General features: G+C 45.7%; 1 protein-coding gene across 1 annotated transcript; it reads left to right on the top strand.

Moving 5' to 3' along the window:
• The first annotated feature begins 977 nt into the window (after positions 1 to 977).
• MCM10 (minichromosome maintenance 10 replication initiation factor) lies at positions 978 to 18463 on the top strand. Its single transcript, XM_086474657.1, has 19 exons — positions 978 to 984; positions 1794 to 2114; positions 2894 to 2998; positions 3603 to 3737; positions 4254 to 4428; positions 5234 to 5399; positions 6159 to 6326; positions 7737 to 7853; positions 9532 to 9731; positions 10712 to 10812; positions 11830 to 11931; positions 12039 to 12156; positions 13072 to 13300; positions 14864 to 15023; positions 15698 to 15816; positions 16708 to 16821; positions 17589 to 17734; positions 17949 to 17991; positions 18380 to 18463. Exons 1-19 carry the CDS (start codon positions 978 to 980, stop codon positions 18461 to 18463), a joined length of 2610 nt encoding a protein of 869 aa, XP_086330783.1.
• Positions 18464 to 19367: the final 904 nt, after the last annotated feature.

The following is a 19367-nucleotide window of genomic DNA, read 5'->3' as shown; positions in this document are numbered from 1 at the left end:
GAGACGGCGGGCACGGCACGGCGGAGCTCCGCCGGGCCTCGGGAGCCTGGGGCTGGGCGCCAGGAGAGGGGCAGGGGGAGACCCCGGGGGGACCCCGCGGCCGCCCGGCCGAGCCCAGCAGGACCCTGGTGGGCAGCAGGGTGGATCCCTGGGCCAGTGTCACCGGCGGGACCGCGGGAGCCCTGGGCTGTGTGGTGGTCACTGGTCGCGCCTGCTCCTGTATACTTTTGAATTTTGCATTGTTCTTTCCTGAAAATTAATATTTTGGAGCAAGGGGAAAGAGGGGACTATTGTAAGTGAGTTTATGGGCAAAACAAAAGCCTCTGCGGCAGGAAGACCTGTAAGCACAGAGTTAAGGGTTTGGGTTTGTGAGTAACCCATTCCAGTGGATTTCTCTTCCTGTTATGTAGTCTTCCCTTGGCCATTTAAGTCTGCCTGTGCTGATTATTTTTCATGGACATGGGTCTGTGAAATGGAGGAGCTGTGAGAAATGTGGAACGTCTGCTTTTAAGAGTAAGAACAGTGCTGTGAGGAGAGAGCGAAACCCTGCTACCTTCTTCCATTTTCAAATGAAGACTGAATCCATTTCAGAAGATTTGTTTTAGTTAAATGCTAATTATGACTATAACACAGAACTGATGAGGTGGAAATGGTTATTACTAGGAGAACAGGGTAGGAATTTCTTAAGATCTGTGTCTTTTATAGGCTTTTTTTCTGAAAGTCGTGCCTTTACACTGCAGTGAGTTCTGCATAGGTCAGGCTTTAGATGTAGAAAATGTATGTGAGGGTTTTAGTGGAGTCCTCCTCTGCAGCTGTAAACAAAACCAAGCTGGTGTTTTGCAAATCATGAAATGAGGAGCCTGAACGCAATATGTATTCTAGCTGAGCCATATCTGCTTTAACAGTGTCACTGTTGTTCTCCCTGTAACAGAGAATATTTTTCCACGAGGGGCTCTTGAAGAAATCCTGGTGAAATCATGGACGGTAAGGGGGAAAGTACTCTTTCATCAGGGAAGTTGTCTTGTGACCAATATGTTAGTTAATAAGTTCAAGTGTTCAGAAAACTTGGTAAACTTTTTAACAAAGGAAATTATATTGCACTGACTTCATTTGCGGAGGTCTTTGAGGTTGCCCCTTGCCTCCATTATTGTCACCTTTCTGTGAGGCTGCTCTACCTCTTCCTTTTTTTGTTTTCTTCAGCAGCAAAGGCTAAATAACTTGTTTTGTTCTGAATTTCAGTTCCTCTCTGTCTGTACCATTCCTCTCTTCCTCTATCTCTACTTGATTTTCTTTTTTCCATTATTTGTCCCTTTGGTCCATGTTTCTTTGCTTTCTATTCTCTTGCTTGAGCGAAGTGTATCTGAGGATATGCTTTCTTGCCTGCCTTACATCTTTCTCTTCAGCTTCTATTGGCAAAAGCCACCTGGGTGTCTCTGTAGAGCTCCTGACTACACTTTCACAGGTCCCAAGGCTTTTCTTTCTAACAGCAGCTGTTGTACAGGCAGCTGCTTAGGAGGCAAAGCACTAAGTAGCCTGCAAATTTTCTGCTGACCAGCCAGCCTGGATCATAAACCAGGAGCGTCTGCAACCATGTTTCCAGCCAGCCAGGTGGCAGGGAGCTGCTTTATCTTGCTTTCACCAATCGTTGAAGTAGTTTTTTGAGAATGCCACTCACTGTTCTGATTTACTTCTGGTTGTCGTTAGCTTGTGATTAGAGTATCATGGATATTTTATTCCATGGCAGCTTTCCTCTAACTGGAAAGAAATAATGCTGGGTTTAATTTTTGCCTTAGCTGATGATGACTTGGATCTGTTGGCCTCCCTCCTGGAGGAAAGCGAGGCAACTGAGGAGGGGAATTGTCCTGAGGAGGAAGATGCCCCAGAGGATGAGGGGGGAGAACCAGATGAATATGATGAGCTCTTTGATGCAGAAGATGATACATCCTACACTGAGGAGGTCGATGCTGAGGACAGCATGATTGATGAACAGAAGGAGAACCTGGCTGCGCTGTTTGGAGATGTGGATGACCTGCTGGAAGAAGAGGAGGCAGAAGAACCTGTCCCCACTTCAGCTCCCAGTCAGGCAAAAGAGAAGACCAACCAAGAACTGCAAGGTTTCTGTAACAACATCTTTTATCTGTTTTATCATATGTATCTTGTTTCTAGAGAGATAATGGGCAGAATGTAGGGTCTGCTGCTTCTCAGTTTAGAATGCTGCCCAGACAGGGAATACAGAAAGCCCTTATGAAAGTTTCTAAGTCCAGTTTTCAGTGCTCAGTGGCCAAACTCACCAAACCTATTTCCCCAAAAGAAAGACAGAAGACTGAAGTAAGCCAGGGAAACTAAACTAGCTCTGCTGAGCAGGACAGAGAAGGTTGCCTACATACTACGCCTTGTCTATGAAAAGCAATGTTGCTTCAGTCTTCAGGGCTGTCATCCTGGCATCTTTCACCAGCACAGCTCTTCCTTCCCCCTCAGGACTTATCGGCAGGAGATTCTGCCATACTGGTCAGTGTGGAAGCAGAGCCGGCTGCTGAGGCTTCTTGTGTCCAGGCCACATATTTGATGATATTGGAAGCATTTCTTTGAATCATCAGCCATTTAAATTGTCTTCTGTTCAGTAGGAAAGATATATGCAACATAGCAAGAAACATACTATGGTCAAGTAAATTATTTATCTGAGAGAAATCAGCTCCAGGCTGTATGGAAAAGTGTCTCTTCACTGTGAGCTATTTAGAATCAAGTAAATCTGTATTGTGGCTCTAGTCTTTGTTTTTTAAAGTTCCTATGGTGTAGTAAAACTGCCAGACTTCCAGGAATCTCCCAAATCCCTGTTTGCAATGGCTTCCTGTTGTCTTCATTATTATCCTTTTTCTTCTCCTTTATTTCCTAGCTGAGCTGAGAAAATTGCAAGAACAGATGAAGACGTTACAGGAGCAGTTGCAGAAGACTGCTATTGGGCAGCAATCCAGTTCAGGCCCTGAGAAGAAAACCCCTGGTAATGAGACTAATTAAAAGGGTTTATGATTTTTGATTTGGCCTACCAACACGCAATTTATAAGCAAGTCTCCAGATAATCCTCAAGTGGGCACTGAGTAGCAAGGAGGAGTAGTGGTCTGGTGTATTCCCACACAGGTTGTTTCCCGCAGCTACAGACTAAATCAGTGAGCTGCAGTTTTGGTATCTGTATCGTGGGTTGATTCTACATGGGGCACCTTTCATGACTGAAGTGCTCCAGGGTCTTCTGGAAGTGTCCCTTCTTACTGGCAGATGTTGGTTCACCCAGAAAATACAGCCATGTTTGTTGCTGTAGCACATTAGGTGTAGTAATGAAACTACATGGGGAAATGGAAAAGGAAGGGGATGTTCCTACCTTCCGCAGCTTTGTGGTTTCAGTGACATCCGGAGTTTTAGGTCATCGTGGGGAAGAGTCATTGGGGCTTTTCCAGCTGTTGCCTTTCAGATGCTGGTAACTTAACTGAAGGGATTCCATGTGAGACCCTGCCTTGGACTTGTTATTCAGAGAATTACTTACTTTGGAGCCATTCTTAGTGTTTGAGTCCAGATCCTGAGATCTCATATTTCTTGATTTCCTTGGCCAGGTAAATCTCCCTGTCCACCCTTAAAGGAAAGGAATGTTCAGAAGCTGCAAGAGTCACCATGTTTCTCAGCCCAGCTGGGCAATCCTTTACCCCCAGCCAAAAGAGGAATCCAGAAATCAAAAGCATCCTCAGCAGGTACCATTCTCAGTCTGCCTTTCACTGAAACACACTGGGCTTTTGTTGAAAGCCTGTCTAGTTCACAGCAGCCACGTAGACACATCCAGGATAGTTTTACACTAGTTGGCGCACCAGTAGCGGTCTGGTCACAGTGGAACAGAGCTTATTGCAGAGTTAATTGTATTCTCTGCAATGAGGGCTATGCTCTGTACTGCTATGGTTAACTTGGGCACTGACAGCAGCCTAGTTTGCATCTGTGTATCCTACAGCTTAGCTTTCTTGGAAAAGGAGAGCTGCTCACCAGGCAGAGCTCATTGCTTGAGTTCTATGTGACTGATCTGGAGCTGTCAGTTAGTTCCCAGCTGACTGGAAGACCAGTTCAGTTCAGATAAGACAGTTTTACACCTTTTTCTCAAGTGTGTTATATTAATTAGACTCCTGTCTCTGGTCAGGTGTAAGTTAGGGTTATTTTTATTCAGAAGTTTTTGTTCATTATCCAGACTTTTTCTCTTGCTTTTTTTTTTCCTGCTAAAGAGAACAAGACTCCTCCTCCACGGCAAGTCCTTAGTTTGGCGTTCCAGCCTCTGAAGTCTGCTGTAGGGAACACACCCAGTAAGGTGACCAGAGAGAAGACTCCTCATGTGCCTCCATGCTCCAGTGCCACAACTCAGCCGGTGTCAGTGGAAACCTTCTCAGGACTGAGATTAAGGTCAGCAGCCCAGCACTGAGCTCTGGCTGGGGACATCACCCTCCAGTAATGGCAGAGAAAATGCTGTCGGGCCAATGTCCTGTGATGCAAGTCATGCAAGTGTTGGGTGGAGGACTGGGTTTCTGATGTGCTGTATGTACATCGTTTAACCATCCCAGATTAGCCAGTTGTCATTAGGTGATGTAAGTGAAGCCACGGCATTGGCTGGTTGGTCAGTAAATAGGTGACGTTGACTTTTGGCTTAGTACCAGGTTTCTGCGTCTATTTTCACCTTTGCTCTTTTCTAACTATCGTTTTGTTAGCACTGCCTTTCCTGGGATGTCCTCAGTGGTGGAGGAGGGAAGCAGTGGGCGTGGGCAAAGCCCAGCTGTGCTCCAGTTGAGCAGATTTTGCTGCACACCGGGAAGCCTCGGGAGCCACTTGCGATCCCCGTACTCGGTGTGACCACAAGAGGTCTCTGAATACTCACGGTGTCTTTCCTCACCAGAAACCATGCTGGGTTTCCAAACGGCACTCAGACCATCATACTCAGCCATTCCTGAAATGAGCAGAGTTAATGGAGGCTCGGGGCTTAATTGCATTGCAGCTATTTGGACAAAACCCAGGGTGATCAGTAGCTTTCTGATATTTGTACAGTGTCCTGAACCGAGGGGTTTTGTTCCAAGTGACCTCGGGGTGAAACAAGGCACAGAGGCATTTTGCAGCAAGACATAGTCTCCCCAGGAGAATGCTGGATGGGTTTGATTGTCTCTGTCTATTTATGCCAACGGGTGTGTTCTCTTTCACATGCTTGCTCTTGATCTAGAAAACCCCGGGTGTCTTCAGCTGAAATGAACAGGAAGATGGCTAACCGGAAGCTCATCCGACTGTCCCAGCTGAAGAGTAAACTTGCTGCAGAAAATCTGGAGGAAATAGACTGGGTAACATTTGGGGTCATAGTGAAGAAGGTCACTCCTCAGAGCACAAATAATGTAAGTAACTTTGTTGTGTCCCTTGCTCAGTCCAAGTGAAATGCTGCTCTTCTTTCCTGAGAAACTAGTTGGGTCTTCAGCTTAATCAACGGACTCCATGTAGTTAATGAAAAGCTGCTGTGTTAAAGGTCTTGGCTCGTCTGATTTCATGCAGAAATGACGCTTTTAATCCTGAGGGTGAGTCCTTGGCTTATCTGCTGCAACTGCCCCAGACTAATGTAAGAAATGTAGCCGTGGCATAAATCTGTTCATCCCCTGTTACATGTTAAATGCCAGTGCAGAAAAAAGAACAGTGATGCTCAGTCTTTCTAGTTAGCCCTCTTGTTTTAAATTGCCACCATGTTCTGCTTTCATCATTTCCCCAGAGGTCATTCTGTCCTATATGTTGTACGTGTCCTATAGAAAGTCATTGATGAAACAGAGATCTGGATATGCCTTGGTTTTATTTGTTCAGTGGGGTAAAAACCTCTTTATTCAGTGAGTTTATTCAAGAGTGCTGTCCAGCTTTAATATCAGGAAGATTGGTGATAGCAGTTATCGTTGTGCTGTTTTGGCCTTTAAGAATCCCAGAACTGGCTGTGTGGCATAGCTGGAGATATTTTATCTAACCTTCTGCTAAGGTTACAAATTGTGCTTTTCTGAATCAGGGCAACCCAGGGGAAAAAAAGATCAGAATAACTCTTTAAAAGCAACAGCAAGAGGGGATGCAGTCAGTGTGCCCATGCTGAGAGCTGAAAGGAAAACAAATGTCTGTTCCAGGGCAGAACCTTCAGTATCTGGCGGCTGAACGACCTACGGGATCTCAATCAGTGTGTCTCGCTCTTCTTGTTCGGTGAAGTCCACAAAGAGCACTGGAAGACAGACCAAGGCACAGTCATCGGGCTGCTCAATGCTAATCCTATGAAACCTAAAGAAGGCTCAGATGAGGTGAGAGGATTTTTCACTTGCCCATCAGATGTAGATAAAACCCCATAGCTGAACTTCTTCATATCTGCTTGAGATTTAGCTTTTTAACACATGTTAAGGCTGAAATTACAGCAGTTTGCCTAAACAGTTTGGATTGCATTCAGCTACTTGCATGGTGTGTATTAGCTCCTGGCCTTCTGGAAGACTGAACTTCAAGAAGTCCCACTAAGCATCTAAAACTAGAGTTTATTCGAGTGTTCAATCTGCTCTCGGTAGCAGTCAGCTCTTCCACAGATGTAGGGAGTGTATTTTCATTTCAGTTTATTCAGCTACTTCAGTGCAATGCCTGTTTCAGCCAAGAGGTCTCTAAAAGCTGAAAAAAGTGGGGAAGCTCATTTCTCACTCCTAATTTAAGCATGAGATGTGATTGCAAAATGTTTCCTTGTTCCAAAACCACCACTGAGAAGAAGCAATATTTGATTTATTAAATAAATGATGTTCTATGTATGGTGAGTTGATACACAGGACTTCACTTGTTTAATCAATTGCTTATAAATGCAGAACATGATGGAATTACTTTTCTCTATGTATCAAAACATTTAAGGTGTCTTCATTTTGCTAATAATTTTTTTTTTTTTAATATCTTTTTAATTGCACTGGAATGGAAACTGTTTTTACTGACTTCTGTCAAGGGGAATTTCAGTCTAGTAGCTGGTGATGTAGCGCTATGCATTTTAAATTCTCCAAATGGAAAAATTAGGAATCTCATTAATTGTCTATTAAGCTGTTGTATAATTGCTTAAATTAAAATGAACAAGCAGTAGAAAGTCCTGTTAGTGAGTAGAAAGGCATACTAGCTTTAATGTAAGGGCTGTGTTTAACTGGTAAGAATGGCTCTTCATAGCTAAATGTACACATTTAGAACTACATTAAAACTTACTTCTCACAGTGTTTCTTACCTACAAATACAAGTCCCAGTATCTTTGGTGTGGTGTGAAGATGACACTCTGCACAGGCATCAATTTTGTTTGGACCTAGACATATGGAGAAGGACAGAGAACTCCAGTCCATCTCCCCTTCCAATCCATGGCCAAATGTGGTTGCCATGATGGTGTCAGAGCCGAGCGGGTGTACAAGGACCATCGTCTATAGCACAACTAGATCTGCCTTTGCTGGTCTTTCGTTTCCTGAGGCTCTGAGCATAGAAATCCAACATCTTTGATCTCTTTGTGAGAAAGAAATTAATTTTTTTTCTTTTTAACTGAGCCTTTTCTCAATCTGAACAGGACATGGGGCTTTCTCAAACTAGGCCTGCATTTTGGAACTGCATTGTTAATACCAGAGGTAGCAAACTGGACCAGAGCCAAACCAGTGACATCCAGAGAGAAGCCCATCCAGTCCTTCTCAAGGTGTGTTCTGATTTCTTTCTAGGTGTGTTTGTCTGTTGACCATCCCCAGAAGATCCTCCTCATGGGTGAAGCGCTGGACATGGGCACCTGCAAAGCCAGGAAGAAGAACGGCGATCCTTGTGCACAGATTGTGAACCTGGTCTGTATCTCAGTGGTTAGGGCATCCTTAAACTGTTGGTAAAAATCTGACTGCTGACTTTGTGCTGATGCTCAGACTCTTTGACTTGTTTCTGGGTCTCGTAACTAACTAAAGTGTGTGGAGAAACTGAGAAATGAAACCCAGAGGAGCTGCTTCTGTGATGGCACTGTAGCAGCAGCACGGTAGTTCCCTAAATGCCAAGCTGGTGCTGCAGTGAAAAGAGATGGTCTTGACCCGTGACTGTCACTGTCCCCACACCCTTTCACTTTTCTTTGTGCTGCTGCAAGCTTTCACACACCGCACTAGAGAACTCACCCAAGGTAAAACAATAGGAGGTCTTTTTGGGGAATGATTGTGTTTTTCGGAGATTATTTTAACCTGATGAATTCCCTGGTGCAGCGTGCCTGCAAGCTTCCAGAATACTTATACCTGAATGTGGGGCACTGGAGATGACAGGAAAAAGGTGTTGGGATTCTTCTTTTAGGGGCAGTACTGACTTGTACTGGTTTAAAAGACTTGTGGACTATGTCACTTCATGGCCATGGTGGTGTTATGATAGCTGAAAGGAACCCTGTCTAAGTCAGAAGGTTTGTAGTTAGCAGGGTAGCGCATAGAAGGAGGAGAGAAAATGAAGGAATGAAGAACCGGGAGGAACTCGGTGTGTGGAGTGGGAGGAACACAAATACAGAAGGTATTTGTAAGAAAACAAGGCTGTGATTGCAGACCCACTCCAGGAGGTGTCTGTGCACAAGGCTGTCTATGTCAGTGAGATGTTCTAGTGCCACCTGGAACAAACTGGAGATGGAGGCTCTCCCGCAGAAGAACCTCATGAAGGAATTGGCTGTCTGTTTAATTATCATAGAATCATTAGGTTGGAATAGAGCTCTGAGGTCCTCAAGTCCAGCAGTTGACCTGACACCACCATGCCCACTAAACCATGTCCCGACGTGCCACATATCTACACGTCTTTTAAACACCTCCAAGGATGATGACTCCACCACCTCCCCAGGCAGCCTATTCCAATGTTTGACTACTCTTTCAGTAAAGAAATTTTTCCTGATGTCCAATCTAAACCTCCCGTGGTGCAATTTGTGTCAAAAAATGTTTGATTGTGGGATAATTGTAGTTATACAAATCTGGGGCAGATGAATATCAATGAGAATGGAGTTATTTTTTTGGTAAAAAGTTAAAGAAAACCCTGAGTGAGTGTGTTTATGGCACTGCTGTCTCTGACTGGCAGACTCACTACCTTCAGTTCAAAACTTCCTGAGACTGACACTGAAAACTGATGGATTAATTAGAAATGAGTGCATGAAATATCTTACTCCGATGTTAGTTTTCCTTTGTGTTCATGCCAGTAAGAAAACTGCATACAGTTCGGAGTCAAGAGTACAGAGTCTGGGCAAGAGGACTTAGAACATCGGTGGACTTGAGCCAAGGAATAGCCTTAAAATTCTTTGACACATAGGGGTTTTTTTCAGTGATTAGTTTGGGCAGTTCTAGTTTTGTTTTTCATTGCTGGAGCGTGAGCATACGTTGGCTGAGTTGGCCAAGCGCTGGAGTACTACCGTAGAGATGTTACTGCAGTGTAGCCATAGAAGGGTGCGTGTGGGTGAGAGGAGTGAAGTAAATTGTAATTGCTAGTGTTCTGCAACAGCCTTCTCCCGTTTCTCTTCAGAACGACTGTGAATATTGCCAGTATCACGTACAATCCCAGTACAAGAAGCTCAGCTCGAAGCGGGCGGATCTGCAGTCCACCTTCTCTGGCGGCCGCATTCCCAAAAAAGTTGGTCGGAAAAATCCCAGTTTGAAGGAGCGGCTGTGTCAGGATGGGTTTTACTATGGAGGTGTCTCTTCAGCAGCATATGCAGCCTCAGTGTAAGATAAGCCACTTATTTCTCTTACTTTTGTACAGAATTTCCCTCCCAGGCACAAGTGAGCCTGAAGCTATCTCTAGGGGGGTCTAGTTAGCTAGAGATCCCTTTGACTTAACTACATTCACCAAAGAGGAATCAATGTTCCACGTTTGGTGTAATCCCCCTGGCCCCGTGGGGCAACAGAGCTGCTATTTGATAGGAGAATTTTAACAGGCAGTGCTAAGATGTGGTAAGGGGTATTTCTACCTCTGAATTCATACTGTGTTGTGAAGGCAGGCAGCATTGTGTTTCAGGAGATGAAATGATCTTTATCGTGAGATCCCAAGCATTTGTGTCTCTGAGATGAGTATTTTTCAGTGCCATTCACTTACCATATTTTGTTATGGCTCGTTGCATTTAATCCCAGACTCAGTGTGTTCTGTATTTCCTCCTCCTCTCTTCCTTGGCTGAAATAATGCATGGAGTTACGTATGTGTTAATGAAGAGAGAGTAGTACACCCTGTGTATTATTAAGTGTCCAAGATCAGTATGGGTCTCCTAACTAGCACAGAGGGGCCAAGTCCTTCATCCAAATCCCCCTGGAGACAGCTGTCACAGCTGGATCAGCCCCTGTGCTTACACACTGCTTTCATTCCCTCACCACTGCCCTCTCATAACTGGTGTGATTCCGCAGTAATGAAGCAATTCCAGCCGCCTCTCCATCTCTGGAGCTAACTGTAAGCAAAGCTTAGCCATTCCCTACGTTCAGTTTTCTTTCAATGCATAATAATTACATATCTCAACCCTAGGAGAAATGGGAGATCCTAAACAGTGTGCTAGAATTTGGATTTAGATCCCCCATCCTTCCCAAAGACAGACAGAGAGAGGCATCCTTTAGGGTGGCTGGAGTTTTGTTGAAGCACTGGGCTGGCGTTCGAGCTCCTGTCCTTGCTCTAGGCATGGGGAAAACACGGATGTTCTGATTTTGTTTCCTCTTTCTAGTGCAGCAGCTGCGGTGCCAAAAAGGAAGATTCAAACCACTCTCTCCAATCTGGTTGTGAGAGGAGTTGATGCAATTGTCCAGGAAACCAGGCAGAAAATTGGTACCTAATTACCCATGTAGTCTCTTCACCCTCCGGATATTTCCAGCTTGATGTGTAGATGTGTCCCAGGACCCTGCTACTCCCCGAAAGAGTCTGGCAGTTGGTTTGCTACAGAGATGGCCGTTTGCAGGCTGCTTTCTCAATTGATCAAAACTCTTCCTCCCTCCTGAGATCGCAGCTGCAAGGCAAATGTAACTAAGCAACTGTGTAGCTCCATGCATCTCTTTCATCACTGCCCCTGAATAAAGTCTGCTATTCTGTCTTTGGACAGTGACAGAAGATCTTTGCCAGATTAATGGGAATTGGAAGTTTTAAGAACTTTGAACCAAATAATTTATATTATTTGAATAAAATAAGTGACTTCTGTCAATTTTGAAAGCTTCCAAGGAATACTAAGTATAAATCAGAGTCTGGCCTGCAATGTAGGGGACCTCCCAAGTACCCAGCCTGTTTCTAGTGCTTTTCTTTTGTGATCTTGAAAGCTTGTTCCTTCCATAGCCTTTGGGATGTCACTGATCTTCTCTGCCTCCGTTTTTTTTTTCTGTAAAACACTTAATATTATGCCTTCTTTATGCTCAGTGGAGAGCAGATGACAGATTATACAAACTATGTGCTCTAGATGCCACCTACATCTCTTATTCGCATCTTCCAGCTCCCTCAGTTACCTCAGTTTCAGACAATGTGGTGTGTGTCCTGTCTCTAGCTTTTAGCTGCTCTTAATTCTCCGGGGATAAGATATGGTGGCTTCTGGGCTTTCAAGCATTCTAAAAATGGGAACAGTGGGAGCACCACAGACCGACAAGGCTGATGAGGAACTGACTGACTGATGAAATTGCTGAAGGGGTAGAAACATCTTCATGATGTGCTCTGTGAGGAAAAGGCCTTGGGCAAGCAAATATAACCTAGAAGTTGGCCTTGCTTTGAGGGGGTGCTCACTCAGGTGACTTGCAGGGGTTTCTTCCCACCTAGACTACTCTACATCTCTAAAGCCAGGCCTGCTTCTCTTCCTGGCTCCAGGCGCAACAAAGAGACCGATGCAATGTTCTGAGGAATTCAGGGAACTGCTGGCACAGCCAACTTTTGGAGCACGAAACCTCTGCAAACACTGGACCAGAGCAGGTATCGTCCTTTTGCCTGAAGGAAAACCCATTCCTGAAAACACTCAACTGCCCTCTGATCAAACATTAGTGGCTTTTTATTTTGGTTTGGTTTGGTTTTTTCCCCAGATGCTGAAAAGAAGCAAGGGGCCAGTTTCCAGTCTGTCTCTGCTTCAGCACTGCTCAAGCAACAGAAACAGAAATTGCTGGAGGCCAGAAAAAAACGATCTGAAGAGATTCAGAGGAGGTAATATACTGACTTCCACAGGAAGGGTTCTGTTAATGTGGCCCCAAGTATAACTGGGAAGTGTTTTGCTGTTTTAATAAAAGCTTCATTTAAATAGAAATACCCCAGTGTTCAGTGGAGAACCAAATGCTCCAGCACAGTGCCCAGCAACTGGAAGGCATGGTGGGAAGAGGCTGATTAGAGTAGGAAACTGGGGTCAGGAGTCCTGGTTCTGTCCATTGCTGGCTTGCCGGGGTCTTCTGACCCTTAAGATTTGCCAAGCATTTTGCCAACAAACCTAAGAAGAACCTCAGAAGACCCACCCTGGGTGAGACTGAGATTGATGTAGCCAAGTAGCCTCAAAAGGCTCAACAGGAACCAAATTACCTGAATAATGCCAGGCACAATCATGATGATATTTCCCCCAAATACTCTTCCAACCTACAACACTATGTATTTCAGGGAATTTACAAGCTAGAGGTGGTGTCTGTCACAGTATCTCTGAAGGTTGGGTTTTTTTTTTCCCATGAACCTCTCCAGCTTCTTCACTATGACCTATGTAAACCTGAGCGCTTAGGTGGCTCCTGTGACAAGGAGTCCCACTGCTTAACTACCTCTTCGGCAAAGCAGCCCATTTTTGTGCTTTCAACTCCCACCTCCCAGCTTCATTTGAGGCTTCTCTCTGTTTTTTGTTTTGGAAAAAAATTAGTCATTCATTCCTTCTGGTGACTTCTTCAAGTCACTCTTGATTTCAGCAACCCAGTGAGTTCCTTGTTTTCCTCTCCTGAATGCCTGAATTGCTGCGTGATTTTCTAGCAATAAAAGGCCAATTAGGGAAAAATCAGTCTGCATCCCTTCCACTCCTATCTGTTTCTTAAACCCTTCTGTCTCTTTGACTTGTGTCCATGTTTCAACAGATTATTCTTGTCTTACAAGGTTTCTCCAGAACACAAGTAAAGCTGGCAGCCCTGCTTTGCTGTCCTCCTCCAGACAGTCCTCGCTCCCTTCCCCGATACCTGGGGCAGAGTTCCCCAAAGCTGCAAAAATGTCAACTCCTCAAAGGCCCAGGCTAGGCACAGGCTTCTCGGAAGGAGAAGATATCCTCTTCTTTGATGGGTCTCCACCTCCAACACCAAAGCTAGACAGCTTGGCAGAAGCCAAAAAGGTAACAGCTCTTTGAATCTTTTAAGTATTAAGAAGGGGAGGTTTGGTTTGTGGTAGCAGAGGAGTCTTCGATCAGATATAGGCCATCTCAGTTCTGATGGTAGTGGAATTTCTGACTTGTGGGGTCAGACTGGCCTATATTACAGTATACAAGAAACTTGTGGTTCCTGACAGCTGTTAGTACCAAGGTCCGTGCTACCATCTTGCCTGTGGTCAACCTCCAGAGCAGTGGAACAGCTACTGAAGAAGGCCTGCGTGTGTGTGACGTTTGGCCACCAGAGCTGGTATCTCTTGCTTGTTCAAAATCCACCTGAACTGGTCAGAAGGGAGTTGTTACGATCTGTCTCCTGTGTGTGCTGCTCGTGACCTTGCCCTTCTCAGGAGGCAAGCATCGCTGAAGCCACTGCACAACTGGCAATTCCAGCAAGTGCCAACTGGGTGTGGACAGGGGACAGAGCAGCCTCTTGGGATGGGACTGGGGAAAAGGAAATGGGGAGACAGGGCGTCTCATTTAAGTCACGAACCTGATGGTAAGCTTTTTGCTGAAGAAACACTTCTTTATGCATGCTGGCAGCTTCTCTGGGTAGAACTGACTCCATTCTTCATGACTTGACAGAGTCTGTCACCTGTTGGGCAAATTACCTTTGGAGAGCAGTTTGCAGTAGCTGTGTGGCTGTCCTTGTCCTCTGTTCTTCGTGCAGCTGGGACAGAGCTTCTCTGTTCACTAGTGGCTGCTGCTCTTCCTCTTGTGTTTTGAGGGTGTGGGACATCTTAAGTATCAGGTTGTGGATAGGTCCTGGGATGTGCTGAAGTGATTTTTGCAGAAGAAAGGAGAGCAAGGCCTGTTGCTATTGGTTGGTTTACAAGCATGAAAACCCTTAAGTGCTGGGAAGGGGCAGGGGATTTGTGCTGAAAATCCCTGGAGTGCTAAACTGTGCATGTTTGTTTCTTGGCACTGCTAGTGCAATGTGTGGTGGGTGTTTTCCATTTGCCAGGTAAGCAACAGTGAACTAAACTAGTTCAGCTATGTTGTGCCATGAGTTCGGATAATTTTTGTTTCTAGACAGAACAGACTGCATCTTTCCTTGGCACGAATCTGTTCACGGGTTTGTCAAAGAAACATTTTTCTTCTAGCAAAGAAGGAGGAGTCTTAGCATTCTAGTATGGAAATGTATTTGAGTATGGAAAGGAGTGGTTGTACGCAATTTTCTATTAGTTCCCAGTTATTCCCAGTTTATGTGGAAATCTCAAGTTATGTGATTCCTCTGGAAAACTTGCTGATTTGTGAAGCAGTTAAAGCACAGCTGCAGAGATATCGAGCCTGGTAACACCCCTGAAGGAGTGATTTTTATGGTTTGGGAAATCATGAGAGGTTGGGTGACGTGGTGAATCATATGTACAGCAGAGTTGGGAATTTTGTTGGGCCTCTCTTCAGCCAGCTCCATGCTCAGGCCACTGGATCTTGTCTCCTCCATTTGTCAGACTTCCTCTGCTGCTTCTGGAAGTAGGAACACGGGAGCCAGACTGATCACCAACACATTTGCTGTTCTTCCCTCTTTTCTAGCTGGCTGCGGTACACCGACTACGAGCAAAAGGCCAGATTCTTGCTAAAACTGACCCAAACAGCGTCAAGAGGAAAAGAGCTGATGTTGATGATGTCCTGGAAATCGTTGAGAGAGTTGAGAAAAATATTGCTCAGCCACAAGGTACAGAAGCAGAGAATGGTATGTAATGTTAGCTTCTAGAAGAGAAAAAATAAGCTTGTGTCCCGCTGAGCGGAGTACTAGTTGCTGGGTTAAGGACTTAATTGCTGTGCCAAAGACAGGCCGAGTTAGGTCTGTTTAGAGTTTAATTTAGAATTGTTTGTTGCAAAGGCTAAACAATCTCTAACCCTGTGGAGAGAGTGTGAGATGTCATCTCTGATGGCTCCCTGTCCTCATCTCTGTTCCCTTTCTTCCGGCACTTGAGCATCTGCAGTGCATGGCTGACTTAACCAACAGAAACCAAGATACAGTCCCACCTGGGGAGGTGCCCGAATTTGCTGTGGGAACTTGAGATTGCCTGCTGGTGACTTACTGTGTGATCTTGGATTAATTCCCTTTAAAGCTTCTCTGTCAGTCAGGGAGGCAACACTGCTTGCTCCCCTGCGAGTAATGTAGAAATTCCTAGTACAGTGCTTTGAGAGAAGATGCAATGTTATTTAAAAAAAAAATATTTTTTTCTGAAGCCATATTTGAATTTGGCTTCATGTTCCTGAACTATGAAAGACTGCTGTGTGACCTGAACATCTGCCTGAGAGACCTGAGGCTTCCAAAATCTCCTGCAGCGATCGTGATTAGAGATCATGACCTTGTTTTGTACTCGGTGTCTGCAGGACTGAGCCTTTTTGTCTCCCTAGATATGGATGAACTGCAGCCTGCCCAAAAGAAACAGCGTGAGCAGCTGGCCTATCTGGAGTCAGAAGAGTTCCAGGAAATCCTGAATGCCAAGTCCAAGCACACAGATATCCTGAAAGAGGTATGGCCTCTATCCAGCCTAGACTGAGGGCTCGGAACTAGGGAGCCGACTGGACTCCTCATAATGATAATGATTTCAGCAAAAAGCAGGCACCCAAACATGTCACAGGCACCAAATCGTCCTGATGAGTAGGTCGGAGGTCTCTGAGCACCCACGGCACAGTGCCTGCGAGTTGGCACTATTGCCATAGCCGTGGTAAGATCAAGTTGCCATTGGATTTTTTTTGCTGTGGTTGGAAGAATCAGTGAAGTTTCTTGTTAGTGGATGATCAAAGAAATCCTTCTGCCTTAAAGCCAAATGAGCCACATGCCTATTTAGTCCCTTATTTCTTAACATCTTGGCCACATAAAGACAGCTGCCACCTTTATCAGGGACTCAAGTCAGCTGTGGAGCCTGCGAAATGCCTGCAGTTGCCCTGAAGAGCTGAGAGGTTGGGTTTCTCTGGTCAGGGTCTTTGCTGAGCATGTTCCTAGGGATACAGCACTTCCAGTGGCACAGGGCTCTTACCTTGCACACATTGTATTGCTACCAAGTCCTAGTTTTCAGGTTTTCTGAGGAGTGATATTTTGGCTAAGAACCAATTCCATTCATTAGATCTGCCTACCTGACCTCTCCCTGCACTGCCCTCCTCAGTACGTGCTTATTTCAGTAGCACAGGCTATGGTTAAACCCTTCCCCTCGTACCTCTGAGAGGTGGCTCGTTTCAGTGTCGGTGAAGCACAGCACGGGCACTGTATGGATCTTTTGAAGCAAGAGATATTTGGTGTTTCTCTGGCTCCCAGACTGCAGTCTGCTTCAAGCAGGCCTGGTAGTTAATTTGCCCTAAGGCCATTTAAGGAGTGGCTTCTCTCATCTTTGTCTCCCCACAACCCTTTCTGTGTGCCTCCACAGGCTGAGGCTGAACTGCAGGAGCAATACTTTCAGCCGCTGGTGAAAAAGGAAGAAATGGAAGAGAAGATGAAGAGCATTAAAGAAGTGAAATGTCGAGTTGTGACATGTAAAACGGTGAGTGAAGGTGAGCCAGGGCAACAGCAGCGGAGTGGAACATGGGTTATACAAAATGATGCTGGCCCATCCTGCAGACTCCCGTCTGTCGCTGTTGGCCGTAGTCCAGCGCAAGGATCATGGAGATTCCTTGTGCCTGTTGCTGAGAGCAGGCCGTGTGCTGAGCGACTGAGACATGAAGACACTGGCAAGGCAGGTTTAGTGCTGTGCTGAACATCCCAGCTTGATGTTTATGCCAGTGGGCTCCTTGGGTGTTGATGTCTCGGAAATATTTATCAGTTTCTTCCCTGAAGTGCTTTGTACCAAGATGCTCAGTTCCCCATATTAGATGACAAAATAAGCAAAGTGCCGTGAAAACATCGGTGAGTGGGATTCCTCTATCTGCATTTCCAGGGACGTTGCCCTCAGGAAGAGGAAGGGAGCTTTGTTACTATCCTAAATGTGCAGAGAGGAAGGAAGGAGTTATGTCCCATGCCCAGAGTTTCAGCCCCTGCTGGACTTGCCCTCTCACTGCCTTTCTTAATCTGTGTTGGGGCTGCACAGAGGGCCACGGTGAGCCCCATGAGGTGCTGGGAGCAGGGCAGAATGGTGGCAAAGAGGGGAGGGTGACATTAGGAGCAGAGACAAAGCCTGGGGCAGTGATCTCTCAGACTGGTGGGCTGAAGATAGAGATGCTTTCCTCTGGATGTTCAGCTGTCACCAACGCACAGAACAGGTCTCACGCGCTGGCGAAGCTCTCACGGCTCTTTTTGTCTCCTCCCTGACAGTGCAATTACACCTATTTCAAGCCTCTGGACACCTGCGTGCAGGACAACCATGACTACCGCTGGCATGATGCCATCAAGAGATTTTTCAAATGTCCATGTGGCAACCGAGCTATTTCCCTTGACAGGCTCCCCAAAAAGCCCTGCAGGTGAGAAATGAGCCGCGGGAAATAGTGACTGGGGCTTTTGTGCTGTTCGGTCACAAGTAACGTGTTGGGACCCACATTAACTACATCCTCAAATGGGAACGGTAGCCCTTGTGCTAAGCCGTGTGGGAAGGGTGTGGGGCTCGTTTTGGACCCCCTCGTACTGTGCCACAAAGACACACCGCAGTGGTCCTCACCTGCCGTCTTCGTTTTTCAGTACCTGTGGCCTCTTCAAGTGGGAGCGAGATGGGATGCTAAAGGTAAGCGTGAGCCAGCAGTTTCCGAGCCTCTCAGCGCTCTTGGCTGCTTCTCTTGGTACTTTTGTCCCACGCTTTGCTTCGGTGCCCTTACGAGCTCCCAGCAAAACCAAGCAGCCCTGCATTTTGTCCGGTACATACAGGTACCTCCCTGCAGGCTGTGTGTTGGTGCTCTTTCTCTTCTTGCTTTCTGTTCTTGAAGCTTTGTTTTATTTAACCGTGGGGAATTTGCTTTTGGCCAGCGTTGTAAGAATCCATAATGTCAAGGCTCCTGGAGTGCCTGTCAATATTTAATCAGATAATTTAGCCCCACCACAACTTCTGTCAAATAAATGTTTGGGTGACATTTACCACACGTTTAACTTCTTTTCTCTATGGTTTGTGTTTCTAGGAGAAAAAAGGTCCAAAGATTGGTGGAGAAACACTTTTACCAAGAGGAGAGGAACAACCAAAATTTCTCAATAGTCTTAAGTGACCTGAAGTGGACTCTTTTCACAACATAAGGATGGATTAATTTGTCTAAAACACACATTTCTTTACTGGAATGCCAAGAGCATTCTGGTTTTAGGGATGAATGAGCAGGGGAGTCAATTCCTGATGAAAAGGACATCCACAAAGTCTCCATCAGGCCACTGCATGGATATTCAGCTTTGATCACTTTAAAATTGACTGAATAAGGCTGCATGTGAAATACAGATTCATGCCTGTTCTTTCTTCCTAACAGCTTGTTTACAAGATTTAACCTAGAAAAGAGGCAGCTAGAGAAGAACTGGTGCTGAAAAATCCTGAGGGGTCCCACAATTTATGTTGAATGGCTGGTATAGAGTGACCTCAGCAGAATTTTAAGTGACAAATCCTCATGAACCGTGAGGAGCGTAGACTCTGTGAGCACTTGTGAAGTTAATACTGCGGTGCGTAAGTGCCAGCCTGTCAAGGGTTTCCAGCTGTTGGCTGAAAAGGGGTGCGAGAGGGCTGTGGCCATGGAGCAGCCTTCATTGGCTCTAAAATGCCTCACTTTGAACCCTTAGGAACTGTTTGACTCTGTTCTTGAATTGACTCCTTGCCTTATGTGTTTAAAACCCCCCCCGCCGTGGCGCTGGCGTTGCAAACCAGCAGTGCTCACACCGCAGACCGGCGGGAGCTCTTTGGAAAGCCCTTTCCCCATCACGCAGTCCGTGCCGGGTTCCCAGCACCATCCCCACTACAGCACCTTTACAGCTACAAACCTGCAGCTCCCACTCGGAAAAGCATTTTAATGAGTCTGGCACCGTTTTGTGAGTGGTTTTAAAGAGCTGAGAGATTACATTTAATAGCTTTTACCCTTTTTCTGGCATTTTAAATTTTCCTGAAGTCCTTCCCAGTCACTGCCACGTCAGCCT

The sequence above is a fragment of the Leptosomus discolor genome, chromosome 1, assembly GCF_034619465.1.
Source record: "Leptosomus discolor isolate bLepDis1 chromosome 1, bLepDis1.hap2, whole genome shotgun sequence".
Classification (NCBI taxonomy): Eukaryota; Metazoa; Chordata; class Aves; order Leptosomiformes; family Leptosomidae; genus Leptosomus; species Leptosomus discolor.
This window is presented reverse-complemented; position numbering and strand designations above follow the sequence as displayed.